Source organism: Uloborus diversus, chromosome 1, assembly GCF_026930045.1.
Source record: "Uloborus diversus isolate 005 chromosome 1, Udiv.v.3.1, whole genome shotgun sequence".
NCBI classification, from domain to species: domain Eukaryota; kingdom Metazoa; phylum Arthropoda; class Arachnida; order Araneae; family Uloboridae; genus Uloborus; species Uloborus diversus.
In genome coordinates, this window is record NC_072731.1 from 190,693,581 (window position 1) to 190,708,258 (window position 14,678).

General features: G+C 30.0%; 1 protein-coding gene across 2 annotated transcripts in view; it reads left to right on the forward strand.

Annotated features, from left to right (window-relative positions):
* Positions 1 to 14,237, forward strand: part of LOC129234104 (cGMP-dependent protein kinase, isozyme 2 forms cD4/T1/T3A/T3B-like) — a 140,280-nt gene extending 126,043 nt beyond the window's left edge. For both annotated transcript variants that reach the window (XM_054867995.1, XM_054867996.1), the window contains exons 13-18: positions 3,412 to 3,553; positions 6,727 to 6,890; positions 7,014 to 7,136; positions 8,959 to 9,021; positions 9,111 to 9,177; positions 13,164 to 14,237. In XM_054867995.1, the coding sequence (XP_054723970.1) occupies positions 3,412 to 3,553; positions 6,727 to 6,890; positions 7,014 to 7,136; positions 8,959 to 9,021; positions 9,111 to 9,177; positions 13,164 to 13,262 (658 nt within the window). In that variant the 3' untranslated portion in view covers positions 13,263 to 14,237. The remainder of the gene's footprint in view (positions 1 to 3,411; positions 3,554 to 6,726; positions 6,891 to 7,013; positions 7,137 to 8,958; positions 9,022 to 9,110; positions 9,178 to 13,163) is intronic.
* The last annotated feature ends 441 nt before the right edge of the window (positions 14,238 to 14,678 follow it).

Consider the following 14,678-nt stretch of genomic DNA (forward strand, 5'->3'; position numbering starts at 1 on the left):
AATTATGTGTTTGATTATATTTTAAGTGATTGCAGTAGCATGAAATTTTGCAGATTCAATAATATTAGTGAGTGGTTTAATGAAATTATCATTTTTCAAAGATGATTAGGTTGTGATAGACATTCTGTTGCAATATATAAATATATTTATTACCTGTTCCTTGGAGTTTGTTGTAATATGGTTTCACTATATTTGTTTTCTCTACTATTGCAGTAAAATACATTGTGCTTCATTCTTCTAATTCTTTGAAACTGAGGATATTTGCTCAAAATATTCATCGTGGTGTTTGTATGTCGAAGTCAATTTACGTCTGAAATTAAATAAAAAAAATTTAATTTCATAAAAATAATATAGATTTTATTATTTTTATTTATTTTAATTTTTACTCTTTTTCATTTTCATAGTATTTAACTTTTTACATTTGTTCCATCATTTTGAATTCCCAGAACTATTTGTTATTTTGTGTTTAACACTAGAAAGACGGCATTTTGCGTATACCTAGAAAGACTTGCAGAGGTCATTTTGACCGCCATACTTAAAAGATTGGAAATTTCCACCTTTCGGGATTTTTAACCATAGAAAAGATTTGTTTCAACATGTAAGAGTTTAATTTAACAATTTAATCGTAATATAGTCTGCAAATAAGTCTCAGATAGCTTTTTTTTAAAGTTATGTTCGATCAAGTGAAATACACATGCTTTACACAATTGGCATTGAGAAAGAGCAATTTTTTAAAAAAATGAGGAACTTTTCTTAGCATGTAATAACTAACAAGTACTATAAACAACCATGCATGTGTTTGATTTAAAAAATACCTAAATATTGCAAGATACCGTACATTACTATCTTTTACAGTATTTCGAAATACTTATGTTATCACGTCACCTGTATATTATCCATTAACAGTTTTTTTTTTTTTTGGGAAATCAGAACAAATGCTCGTTGATTTATTTCCGCATAGTTTAATTTCACACTATTTTAATCTGTTTCCTGAGGTAGATACTTCTTTATATTCAGCAAAATTGATCAATGGAGGTGACATGGAAGAAATTGGAGAAATAGGAGTTCTGTTTTTGAAATTTTCCCCTTTTTTTCAGCGTCGGACCTTTTTCCCCTTTTCTTTCACTGCTTTTTATATTTTGAGCATCAGTTTTTATTAACGAGGTTTCTTCTAATTCTAACTCAGAAGAACAATCTTTTCCGCAAATCTGGGCTCCGAAAAATACTTGAAATAATCTAATGAAAGCAAACTATTCTCATTGCTAAGAATATATTTCTCTTCATATAAGTCAGACTGTTCATTCGAGCCATAATCTGTTTTAGATAAATCTGCAACAGTTTCAGGAATATAAGTTTTGCTTGTCACTGGTTCTTCTCGACATCATGAAGATAATTATGTGACTGAGCACTTCATTATCATCGAAGAAAATAAACGCCAATGCTTCAAGCAAAGTGGTGCACAAAAGAATTACAGCAAACATTTTTGGAATTTACCCTGTTTATATTTACTTCTTTTTAGACCCAAAGTAATTTCACGTGTCCAACGTGTCCAGTCACATGCTTTTCAAATTTACCTTTCTCAACTTTGCCCCCTGTGAAGATAGCAAAAAACTGAAACCATGCAACCAGCAGGTGTTTCGCATTTTCCTAACAGTTCAAAGAATTAAACCTGACCAGCAGGTACTACTCAAGCTCAAAAGAACATTATCACCCTGACAACTAACAATAGTCCATAGTACGCACAACTGATAAGAGAAAAAAGAAGAAAACGGATGCATAAAGAAAGATTCACTTAGCGGTCAAAATGACCGTAGTCAGTCTTTCTAGGTATAAACATTTATAGCGACTATAATAATAATCCTAAAGAAAAAATAATAATGTTATAAGATCTTAATAAATAGTTAGGAAAAGTCAATGAAGGAAAAAGAGTTTGAAAATTAAACACAGCAAATATGAGCATTTGAAAATCGTTTGCGGTCAAAATGACCGCTTCCGTCTTTCTAGTGTTAATCTTATATAATTAAAAACTGAGCGTATGTACCTATGTATCTATGCATGTATGTATGTATCTATGTCCAAGTTACTTCTCCCGAAAGACAGTGAACTGACCATCGAACCTGGTGTCGATGGATTCATAACCTTCCCGTCTTTATTTTTGGCTGTTTAACATAATCCTTGGATAATAATTAGCGGAGATATCAATTGAAAACTATTAATTATGACACTTAGGTTTTGACATAAAATCCCTATATTTTGAAGACTTTCCTCCATTCAAATTATTATTCAGTGCTTCATCTCAACTTTCCGCAACAATGCTCTTATTAAAATTCATAGTGGGAAGAATATCATTGACACTAAAGATTTGTTGCCGTTTTTTTCTCGACTATGAACAAGTAAAATTCTGGTTTTAAAGGCTTTTCCTGTAATTGGGGGATTTAAAATATTTACTTTTTGATTATTTTTCCGCAATCTGCTGGAAAGTGTTACTGTTTTTTTTTTGGTGGGGCGAGGGGGGGGGGTTCAAGCCTGAGTATTGAACATGCATCATTTGACATAACTTTCATTTTCAAGGTGGACCGTGCAAAACCGGGCGACGTAGCTAGTATTCTTATTAATGGATGACTGTTTTGAAATTCAATTTAATCATTGGTATATATTGCATTGGCTATATAATTTACCGTGAAAAATTCATTAATTCCTTAAAATCTTTTGACATATCATAACATAATTTTTGAGAAAGTTCAATCATTAAATTATTTAAGTAAAACAAAAGACAGGTAAAGCCTTTGTATTTTGCATCTTAAAATATTAATTTCTGTAAGATGTTTTTGTTTTCAAAAACTATTTGAAATGTCTAAAATTTAATCAAAACATTTCTTTTTTTTTTCAACACCGTTCAAACTTTTTCCAAAATAATATAAGTATTCCTACTTTATTGCTAAATAACTTAATTGCAACCAGCATGAAATTTTTTGTTTCAAATATTACTAATTTTAAAATAACCATAATTCTATCGAATTGAAAGTGCTTGTTTAGTGTAATTGAATTGAAAGTTAAAATTTTTTTTCCTTCGATTTTTTTTTTTTTTTTGAAATTTTGAAGAGAATATCTTGTACTTATGTGGCACATTTATAGTTCAGAAAAAATATATCTTATGTAATAGCTTGAGTAATTCATTTGAACTGCTAATATTCATATTAATTCTATTAAATGACTGAATCATAATTTTCGGGTATGCAATTTTAATTTAGGAGGAGCTTAATATTAGGAGGATTGCCCTCTAAAAATTCTAAATTCTCATACATTCAAAAAATAAATATGTTTTTTATTTCAGCAGCATTAATAGTGCGATTGAAATTAGTTATTATTTAACTTATTTAAATTGATCATTTTCCTTTTTGGCTTTTACAGGGGCAGTTTTGATGACAGTACAACTCGTTTCTACGTTGCCTGTGTCATAAATGCTTTTGATTATTTACATTCAAGAAATATTATTTATCGTGATCTCAAACCTGAAAATATGCTTTTAGATTCTCAAGGTTATGTTAAATTAGTAAGTACTTTTTACTAGTTTTTGTCTTTATATTGATGTTAATAAACTTCTGTTAAGAAACTTAACAATATTTTTTTCTTCAAAATTTATTGTAATACATAATTTCATATGGGGTTGATTAGTCACTCATCATTAGTTGGTTTATTTAAATGTCTTCTTCCTCTCAGCTATTTAATTGAAAGCTTCATGTAGATTTTGAAAACTTTTTTATAAGTTATATTATTTGTTAATTTTCACATCATATTATCTGCCCAATTTAAAAAAAAAAAATTAAATAAATAAATAAATAAAATTACATAATAATAATTTTGAACTAGTACCTATTCCTTGTAAGAATTAGAAATGCAAAAAGAAACTTTATAAATAATGCTCCCCTTTAGCCTTGACTGCATGAAATCTGAAAGAAACTCTCTCATATAAATACAGTAGATGCTGCTTAGTGGGATCACAGTTATTGTTATCATTTGCTTAATGTTATCAGAATCACGAAGTCTTGAAGTACTTGTATATTAACATGTGTTAAAAAAATTGGATATTGTAATCAGTGTCTTTGCTTATTGTTATCACGTTTTCATAAATTTTAAATTCCCCCGCCCCCTTTTTTCCTCCTCAATCAACAGAAATACAAAGGCAAATCTTGATGAGTGGCTTCCAGGAAAACAATTTTCCTTTTTATCAGTAAAGCAGAAGAATTTTTCTCCCTGTTTAGTTACACTAAGAATTTCACTCTAAACTGTCAAACATTTTAGAGAAAGAGAAAAAGCGCAATGATTTAACTGTCAAGGAAAAAATTGACATTTTAAAATGCTGTGACATTCATGTGTGATGAGTTGCAAAAATGCTGCAGAACAACTAAACGTTTCTCAGCCACTACTTTGCAAGTTACTAAAAATCGTGGTGAAATTGAAAACAATAAGAAACTAAATGAACATTTAAAAAACAAGCAAAACTGTGCTGGAAAAGATGGTGAGGTTGTATCTGTTTTGAAACTATGGTTTGCGAATGTGAGGTGCAAGGATGCGTGAGTAAACGGTTCATTAACGCAACAAAAAGCAAAAGATTTTGCTTTTAAAATGGGCAAAAAAAGACTAGCGTCAGACGGATGGTTTGATTGATAGAAACATGAACTATTCCATTCTGCTAATTTATTAATTTACTAGTAGTACCCGCACAGCGATGCCCGTGCTAAAATTTAATGGAAGTCCGTTGAATAAAAAAAAATTGATGCCCCCTCCCCCTCTGATGTGAAATGATTGTTTTTCTTTGTATAAAATGCGTACACACCTTTTCAAAAAAAAAAAAAAAATTAAGTTTCTTTGGAATTTAAAATTTTTTGTCAAATCATTAAATTAGATTTATAGTTGCTTTAAAACTCTATTTAGCGAGTGAAGTGGTTTTTACTGCAGTTTAAAATATTTCGCCAAATAAACAAAAGAAGACATCAAATAATATCTTTCAAATGTAAAAATATTTCTGCAGCTCTATTGTTTATCGCAAAACTTGCCCAGCAACCACGCTATCATAATCCATCCGTCTAACGAAAAAAAAAAAAAAAACATCCCATGGAACATTCAAAAATCATCGTCAGGAAAAAAGTAGAAAATGTCGTACATTTCACTCGGATAAAAACATACCAAAAGTTTCTTTTCTTTCAAAACAAATCGCCAAAACAATGAATTACATCAACCGTTGCCTTAAAACTAATCCTAGAGAGAACTGCTCAGCACCTAACGTGCCAAGCGACCATGTTACCGGAACCCAGCCCTTTTGCGAGTAAAGCGGATGTTTTTTCTTTGGCAATAATAAATGTTTCGCCAAACAAACAAAAAGGTATAAAATGACATTAACAGTAGCTTTCAAATCTTTATATATTAAGAGCTGCGTTGCCCGGCTTTGCCCAGTCTACCTTGAGAACAAAATTTGTGTCAAGTGACATATAGTCAACAATTAATTAAAAGAATAACTTAATAACTTAGAAAATAACTTAAATAAAAGGAAAAAAAAACACCATGCAAAATTACCCTTCCAAACAATGACGACAGATATTAAAATACTTTTAAGAAATTAAAATGTGAAAGATGGATTTTAAAAGCGTAACCATGGAAACATGAAATAAAATAAGTTTAAGAAATCAGATACAAAATAAGGAAATTCAAAAAGCGTAACCATGGAAACGCAAAAATAAAATGTTTGACAACATGAATCAAAATGACATATTTCGAAATTGATTTAAAAACGCTTGTAACTTTTTTTCCTTTGAAGATAGAAGCTAATTTTTTCGACCACAGGTCGAGTGAGATCTGGAGTAAAAAATCTCGCTTTTTCCAATGCTGTCAAAAAGAAAACTGTGGGACAATTCCTTCATTTTTTATTGATACTTTTAATGAAAAAAGTAGTGCCTAAATTTCAGCAAAGCCTAAAAAAGTTCGAGCTAAAAACACAAATTACTCCCGCCGTAATTAAGTTAGAGCATTGAAACAAATTGTTTAGAATGCAGAAAATTCTACCCTTTTTAATGATATATAATATTAATATGTGCAAGTAATTTTTCACTCCTCTAATAGCCAATAATAGGCAATTTACGTGAAATTTGGGCCTAAATTGGAATAAAAAAAGAACTATTTATCGGATTTTTTTCTAATCATAGCCTATGTTACTCAGTAAGAAAGCACCTTTCATATAGTGAAAGAATTTTTCAAATAGGTGCAGTGGTTCCGGAGATTACTTCAAACATATAAACACACAAAAATCCGCCCTCTCTCTTTATAATATTAGTAAAGATAATTTAAAACTGCGTTCAGTTGAGTCATTGTAATTTTAATTTGCAGTTGTAAAAATCAATGCTTCTTTTAAAAAAATCAACATTTTGTGTGTCCTGGATTATATTTGGTAACTGTTATCAATCGGTTATTGTTATCAAACTATATTTGTCCCAAATTGATCACATTAAGCGGTGCCTACTATAGTGCACTTTTTATTTTGCACATTTATTTATAAAGTAAAAAAACTTTTGTATGCACAGTATTTTCTTTCAAATATGCTATTTGCATTGAAAGAAAATAGCATTGAAACCTAACTAAAATCATTGTTTACTGACATGCTAAATAAATGGCTGATCTTCTGTGCACATACATATATATATACACTTATATATTTTTTATTTCTTCGCATAGGTTGACTTTGGATTTGCAAAAAAGTTACCTAATGGTCGTAAGACTTGGACATTTTGTGGGACGCCAGAGTATGTTGCTCCAGAAGTGATTTTAAATAGAGGACATGACACATCAGCAGATTTCTGGTCACTAGGTGTTTTAATGTTTGAGTTATTAACTGGAACGTAAGTACTCATTTCTTTCAAGTATTTTAAGTACAATTTCGCTAAATGTTTTATTAGATAACACCAATGCAGCATACCTAGGTATAACAAATCCTAATAAGACAATGATTGGTTTTTTTTCAGGCCTCCTTTTACAGGACCAGATCCTATGAGAACCTATAACATTATTTTGAAAGGTATAGACATAGTAGAATTCCCTCGCACTATTTCAAGGAATGCAACTAATTTAATTAAACGACTGTGCAGGTATGTTTCATTTTGACTCAGGCATGTATTTTTCATTTAACTACAACAAAACCTTTCTTTTGTTGGAATTGAATACCATTGCTTTATTTATGCTGCTTGTACATAATCTACATTAATAGCAAAACTTCATCTAAATACAAACTTTCCAAATTACTAATACCTATCATTTAAGATTGATAAGAAATAAAAATACCATAATGTATATGCTGTATTTAATAATCTTTATGACTAGTGTATGGGTGAAAATTGGCCATAATAACTATCCTTTAATATCATATCCTAATTACCATTTCTTGTTTATGGATAGGACTCATCTCACCTAATCTAGAAAATCATAAGTCCCAGTCATAATAAGACCGGTCTGAGTTTTTTCTCCATTTACATTCCGTTCCATTTGTAAAAACGCAACAAGTGGGGTTCTATCACAATTCATGATTGCAAAAAATAGAATTTTGTTTCAAGATGTCAAAATTCAAACGAATGCCAGGACCTGGATGCTGATTTATTTTGTTTGTTTGATTTTATGCATAAACACATAATGAAAAACGTTTCAGATAATCTAGGTTCTATATATATGTAGAATGCCATTTCTTTCAAGCACAATTGAGCATCCCCATGATATTCCCTAAATTAAAACAATCCTCTAAAAATGTTTCATGGAATGGCACAATTTATGTCATAAGATTCCTCTTATAAACATCTCTATTAGACATATGCATATAATTTGTCCCTAAATTTTCCCATTTTTTCATTCTGTATAAAATATTATTCAGAATGAAAAAGTTTCTATATCTATCTTGTAGCATTGACTTCAAAAAGTTTTCTACGTGTTTAATTACTCTATAAGTAATGAATGGAGGTATTAAATTTTCATTACTTAATATCATTTCATTTGTGGTAATTATAGTCAACTCTCAATAACTCAAAGCCTTATAACTTGAATATTCCTTAATCTGGGAGTTTCCATTGGGTCCTAAGCTCTTGAGAAAGCCATGGGAACTTCCCATAACTCTTATCTACCAATAACTCAAAGGTTTTAGCTGGTCCCTTGAGACTTCGAGTCATGGAGACAGGGGCTTATTTGGGAAAGGGTCAAAGGGTCAGCTGACCTCCCTGCCACAAGAATTTTACTATGATAATTTTTAAAGTTCAATTTTATAGATTCTAAAAAATAGTACACAGAATCCATGTTACGCCCCCCCCCCCCCTTTTTACTTGGTTCTGCAAGGTATTTCTTCTCAGCACGTCATAATTCAAATGATCGACTGGGTTCATTTACTGGGCAACTGCTATTTTCAGTTTTTGTTCATTTTCAAAAGAATAATAATCTCTATTGAGCTTAATGTTTTTCAAAGCACTCTTTCATCTCAAACCATGCACATGTGTGTGTGCACATGCTTTTTCCAATGTGTCCAACCTGTCTGCCTAAAGAGATGTGACTATTTATGAAAATTTGAGGGATGATCCATGATGCAGGTTATGCCATTGGAAGTTTTTGAACTAGGGGGGGGGGGGTGGCAATTTGAAAGGGTTTTAGTCTCATTTGGGGTGGGGGGTGCTCCGTAGCATATGAGCGGTACTCCATCACCCTTGGAGGGATGGTCACACCTGCTTAACTGATAATTTTTTATAATAGAGGTAGACTGTCCATTGAAACTGGACCCCCCTTACAAAATTTCTGGATCCGCCCCTGCATGGAGAGTTGACTGTCGTATGAACTTGAACTATCTATGTATAACATTAAATTAGTTTCATATTACTTTTGCATGGACATTCTGGATGTTATGGTTTTGTCAGATAATTAATGTATCTGTATTTTTAGGGATAATCCTAATGAAAGAATAGGATATCAGAAAGGTGGCATTAAGGAAATTCAAAAGCACAAGTAAGCATTTCTTTTAAAAGTTTATATACTTTTTTTATTTTTATCAGAAATTTGTGATTTTGAAATACTTTTATATTGTGTACTTTTAGATGGTTTGATGGCTTTAATTGGGATGGACTAACCAATAGAAATTTAATGCCTCCTATTCTACCTAGAGTAAGTTTTTCTTTCCTTCAAACAAATTTATTGATTAATATCCATTACATATTGTATTTATTTAGCTTACAATTTTAACGTAGCTTGCTGGGGAATTAATAAAAAAAGTTTGTGTGTGCATGTATAAAATAATTAAAAAACATAAGTAAACACAATTTATAAATATATATATACTCACTGCCAAAAGTGAAGTATAGAAAGAAAATTGTTAATTTCCAGAAGTCATTCTGAATTTGGCAAATGGAGCTAAGGTTCTCCATAATCATCGATACTGAAGTATGTTATGAATATTGAAGTAATTAATTTATTAAACTTTCTTGATATCTCTGAATTGGGTACATTGGATTTAGGAAATCTTTTCACCAGTATTCTCTTTGGTGAACTTCTTTTTTTTTTTTACTTTCTAATTTTGCCAGTCTTTCACACAATTCAGATGTTGTTTTACTCTTTGTGCTTTTTACCAAATTTTTGTTGACTTGGTTTGGTGTATGTATGTTCAGGCAGAATCTTGCAAATCAATTTTCACCCACTTCCTGTTATCAGATTCTTTGGAAATTTAGTAGGGTTGGTTGGGGTAAGTGGATCATTGGAGTAAGTAGATCACACCCCTAAAATGGAGATATGAATAAAGTTTTCAAACTTTTTTGCATTGATCATGTAAAATTTCATCACAGCGATTGGTTTTGCACATATTTGGGATTCGTGGATTTTTTTTCTATGTCATAGCAATTAGTCAGAAAAAAAAAACGATTTTTTTTTTTTTTTTTTGGGAGCTCAAGCAATGTTTTTCAAAGAAGCGTTTCCAGGTTAGTTTTTATTATTTTTTTATGATAATTAATTTTTTCACGTATAGTTTAACTTTAAGTTCATACATCAAGAAGAATTTTTGCATAAAAATTATTGATAAATTTTTAACAAGAGGGGTCCCACTTACCCCGTACATTTTTGCTATACGGGGTAAGTGGGTCCCCCTATAATAATGGGGATTTCAAAATCAAAAGCAACTCTGATTAAATATTAGTATTTGTGAGATACAAGACAACTATTATGACTTAGTAGGAATTGATAGTTCAGCTACAAAACTGCTAAAACGGGTGGTTATGTATTTGGGAAACATACATGAAAGAAAATCATTTAGATTTAAGTAGGTCTAACATGAAAGTTGGTGATACAAATTAGAAAATACTGTTGAATTTGCAAGAACAAATAGAAATAGTGACTTTTTATTGGCATAGTGCAGATGATGTTGGAATATTTACTGAGGATGAGGCGATACTGGTTCTTCCTTAACCGACTTTACATAGAAGCAGTCAATTAGTGTTTCCAATTTCTTTTTCAACTTGTAGTTTTGGCAAATTTACTCATTGATTTTATTCAACTGGATTACGTTCATTAAACACACCTTTATATGTAAAAGTAAAATATATACCTATAGGCTTTCAATAAATTTCAAAAATGAAATTGATTTGTTTTAAGCTTTTAAAATTTTCCATGATACAGATTTAAATGACAGTAAATATCTCATAAATGGATGCATTTACAAAAAAATAATTCACACTAAAAATTTACATACTTGATTATGTAAGACCCCCCATACCCCTTTTTAGATATGCTTCATTTGAATTTAAATAAAAGGGGGGGCCCCTTACTATGGGTAAGTGGAACACCAATCCGATTTTTTAAAAAATATAATTGTTAAGAATATTTAAAGCATTATTTTAGAAAATAATGATGAACTTTTGTTTGTTAATAATGTCAAAGATAAAATAAGACTATGAAATTTTTTGTTTCAAAACCTTTTTATTAGGTTTCAAAAACGAACTCTTCTCAAACTTACCCCAACCAATCCTATGTCATGTGGCCTCAGACCCGATGACAATGCAATCTTCTATAATCAAGTTAATTAGTTAACTTTTAGTTATAGATTGATTCCAATTTTACTAACTTGATTTGGTGTATGCCTGTTCGGGTGGAATTTTGCAACTCAATTTTCAACCACTTCCTGTGATTGGAATCTTTTGAAATTTAGTATGCGACCTCAGACCTGATGAAAATGCAATATTCTATAATCAAACTGGTTAGTTAACTACTAATTATTAATTTATTCAAATTTTTATCAACATTTTTGCATAAATCCTCTATTATAAGGATGCAAATTTTTTCACCCTAATTAGAATTAAATATCTATAGAAATCTCATTTTTTTGCATCTGATAAAATTTGTTCCAAGGTAATTAGAACGGGAATTATAATTATTTTGAACTAATCTTATGCTAAAATAAAGGTGGCCATCAATTGAAAAATCATTGTTGGTCACGGTCATTGTTGAACAATGCTTATTGAAATGAATCTTAAATTTTTAAAGCAATATAAATATGACAATTAGTTTCTGCTAGGGAAGTTTCAGATAGGTGAACTTTCAAGGTAAATAAAATTTAGGGTAATTTGCAACTTTTTAGCAGATATGTGTTTTTATTTCTGCTTTGCTCATGTCTAGTATATTTTTTTAATGAGCTATGTATTTCCAGTTCATTTGCAGAGGAATATATTTGTGATATGTGATTATATTACAACATTAAAAATATTCTACTTGCATTGAACTTATATTGTACATAGAAATGTAAATAAAGCTAAATAATTTTTAGGGTAACAATGGTATTTATCGTGCAGTTTATTGTTTAAGCTAATTTTATCCACTGAATAAATTTACCGAATTCCATCAATGTCAATTGAACCTCCTCTGTCATTATCTAATTGATGTGTTAAAATTCAACTGAAGCATTTCAGACACACAATACTAAAAAGCAGAAAATAATTAATGAAATAAAAAAGTTTTAATATATACCAAGTTTTTCAAAAGGACTTGAAAAGTATAAACCTATTTCTCTAATCTTCATTCAAATTTAAAATCTTGTGCAGTTTTGAATTTTTTACAGATTGTCTGGAGAATTTGTGATTGTGAGATTTTAATAGCTATCAAAATATTAGAAAGTTTTAAAAAGAAAAACATCAGGAGTATGTACTACAAACTATAAGTGTAAAATATAGCTATTATTGAGAAAACTTACACCTCAGTTTATCCTATTTGCAAAGCGATAAAATTTTTAGTAAAATTATAGATGCATAAATTGTCTGTTGCATGTGCACCATATTTGTTCATCAGTAATCAGTAAACAAAAACTATTTTTATCAAAGTTGTTTGAGTTTAAAAAAAACTAGTTCTGTCTTGATGTTAATATTGAAATAGCTCTATTGCCAATTACCTAAACTCGTAATCAACTTCTAAGTTTCCAAACTTTTTCTGTCTCTCACTCTTTTTCAAAATCTTACAAGCAAAATCCAAAAGTTTCCCTTATTAGTATGTTGTGAGCTTAATAATTAAAACAATGTATGAAGAAAATGTGTAGTTTGAATGAAGTTAATAGATAGAACTAACTAAAAATTTTTAATAAAATATTTAAAGTTTAAATGCCTTTGCTAACAGCTGCTAGCAATTTCCCACAGTGAAAATGTCATTCAAAAGCAAATGTTTGTGACAAACTTTCTTGGATGCAGGAAAAACCAGACGATTAGAAAATATTGAAAATTCAACAAAATGTAAAAAAATAAAATCAGCAATATTAATAAATTTATCCAAACAATTTAATGATGTTTAATAATGTTGCCATGCATTTCCCAACTCTATGGAGCCATTTGTTGGAAGCAGCTTGAGACTTGTCACATAACATTCTCTTACTGGTCTAATGCATACCAGAGTTAAAGTCTGAACAGAGTTTGCCAATGTGCCACATGCACCCAAATGTTGTCGAGCTATTTCATTTCCTTAAGATCTAGAAAATAGACAAAGGGCAGTACAGATTATGGGCAAAATACCTAAAAGCAATACTGATTATTTGGCAATGTTATATCCACCTTTAAGGTGAAGACTTTAAAAAAAAAGAATGAAATTTGACTGTTATTTTAAAAACTTTTGTGTTGCTCTTTTAGGTGCGACACTGTTTCGACACTTGCAACTTTGACAACTACCCACCCGATGCCAGTGGAGCCCCAGTTGATGATATCACAGGCTGGGATGCTGAATTTTAAACTCGCAGACCATGAGAAAAAAAAAATGTTTCCATATACGTGCATTTCTTCACTGAACGTTCCATGTTTGATTTCAGCTGGTTCTGGTCATCTGATCAATGAGCTTTTACTAAAGAATCAGTTGCAAGACAATTTAGTTTATATATAATTTATTGATTTTCTGATATAGTAAAATCATATATTATTGCTATTAAGTTCCTTTCTTGTTATTCAGTCGCTTTTAAAATTTCGTTTTTGAAAACAAGCCTGTTGCAACCATACTTAAAACTAGCGTACTCGTAATGTGACTTTTCTTTGGTTATGCTTGTTTATTACAAAAAAAAAAATCATATAATTCATATTTTAATTTTTGATGAAATACTATTTGTTATCACACTTTTCCATTCCGGTGATCTATGTTGCATTTGATGTAACTTTTATTTGATTTAGTCTCAAATGTATATTTGGAACATTGATTCATTTAACCTTTAAATGAACTTAATCCGAAGTAGCTTTGTTTAAAATAATTTTAATGACCAAAATACAAATAATAAAATCCTTCATCATGCGTAGGTTCATACAGTATTATTTGTACATTGTGTATGCATAATGGATACAAAATACATAGTTGTTTTAAACAGAAAAAAATGTTAAAATTCAGTACAAATCATACAAAGTAATGAAATACAAAAGTTTGAAAACAGAAATTCAAACATCTAGCTCAAAACATATAAGCCAACCAACATCATCATTAATTTTAAAATTCTGAAAAATTAACATTTTTTCTCTATAGGTTTTTATTTATAAGTAAAAGTCAGCAGTAAATCATAATTATAACAGAGGTTTAACATCCAAAAAAACATACTGGAAAGAAAACAAACTATAGTCAGCCAAGAAAATCATTACATTAGAAAGCAAAACTGCAACTTATTTGAACAATACAAGTTGTTGCAAAAATGATAAAACAAAAGTAATATAGAAAAATTATTTTGCATGCATGAAAATATAATGTATAAAAGCCGTTGCAATCATTCAGTATCACTATTTTTAGGAAAGTTAAGCTCAAAATGTTACTTTAATAATAAAGAGTTTCATATTAGGTTTCAAGGGCATGTTGAAATATAAAATATCTGTGTATGTTAACACATCCACTGTCTTCCTTAAAACATGTTCTTGCATTGCCATCAAAAGAATTGTCTTCCAATCCCAATTTATCTGTTGCTGTAAGCAACAGCATGTAGGTGTGCGTTAGAGATCACTTTAATTTCTGAAAATTCTGAACTAAAATTTCCAGCATTTCATTTGCTCTAATTATAACCTGTTTATGTGATGTGATGTCTGTGATTATTGTTTTTGTTGAAAAAGTTTTGAAGTCCGTTTTCAGTTGAGAAAATGTATAGACTTTATTGTGTTTTTTTTCTCCTTGTTATTCCACCT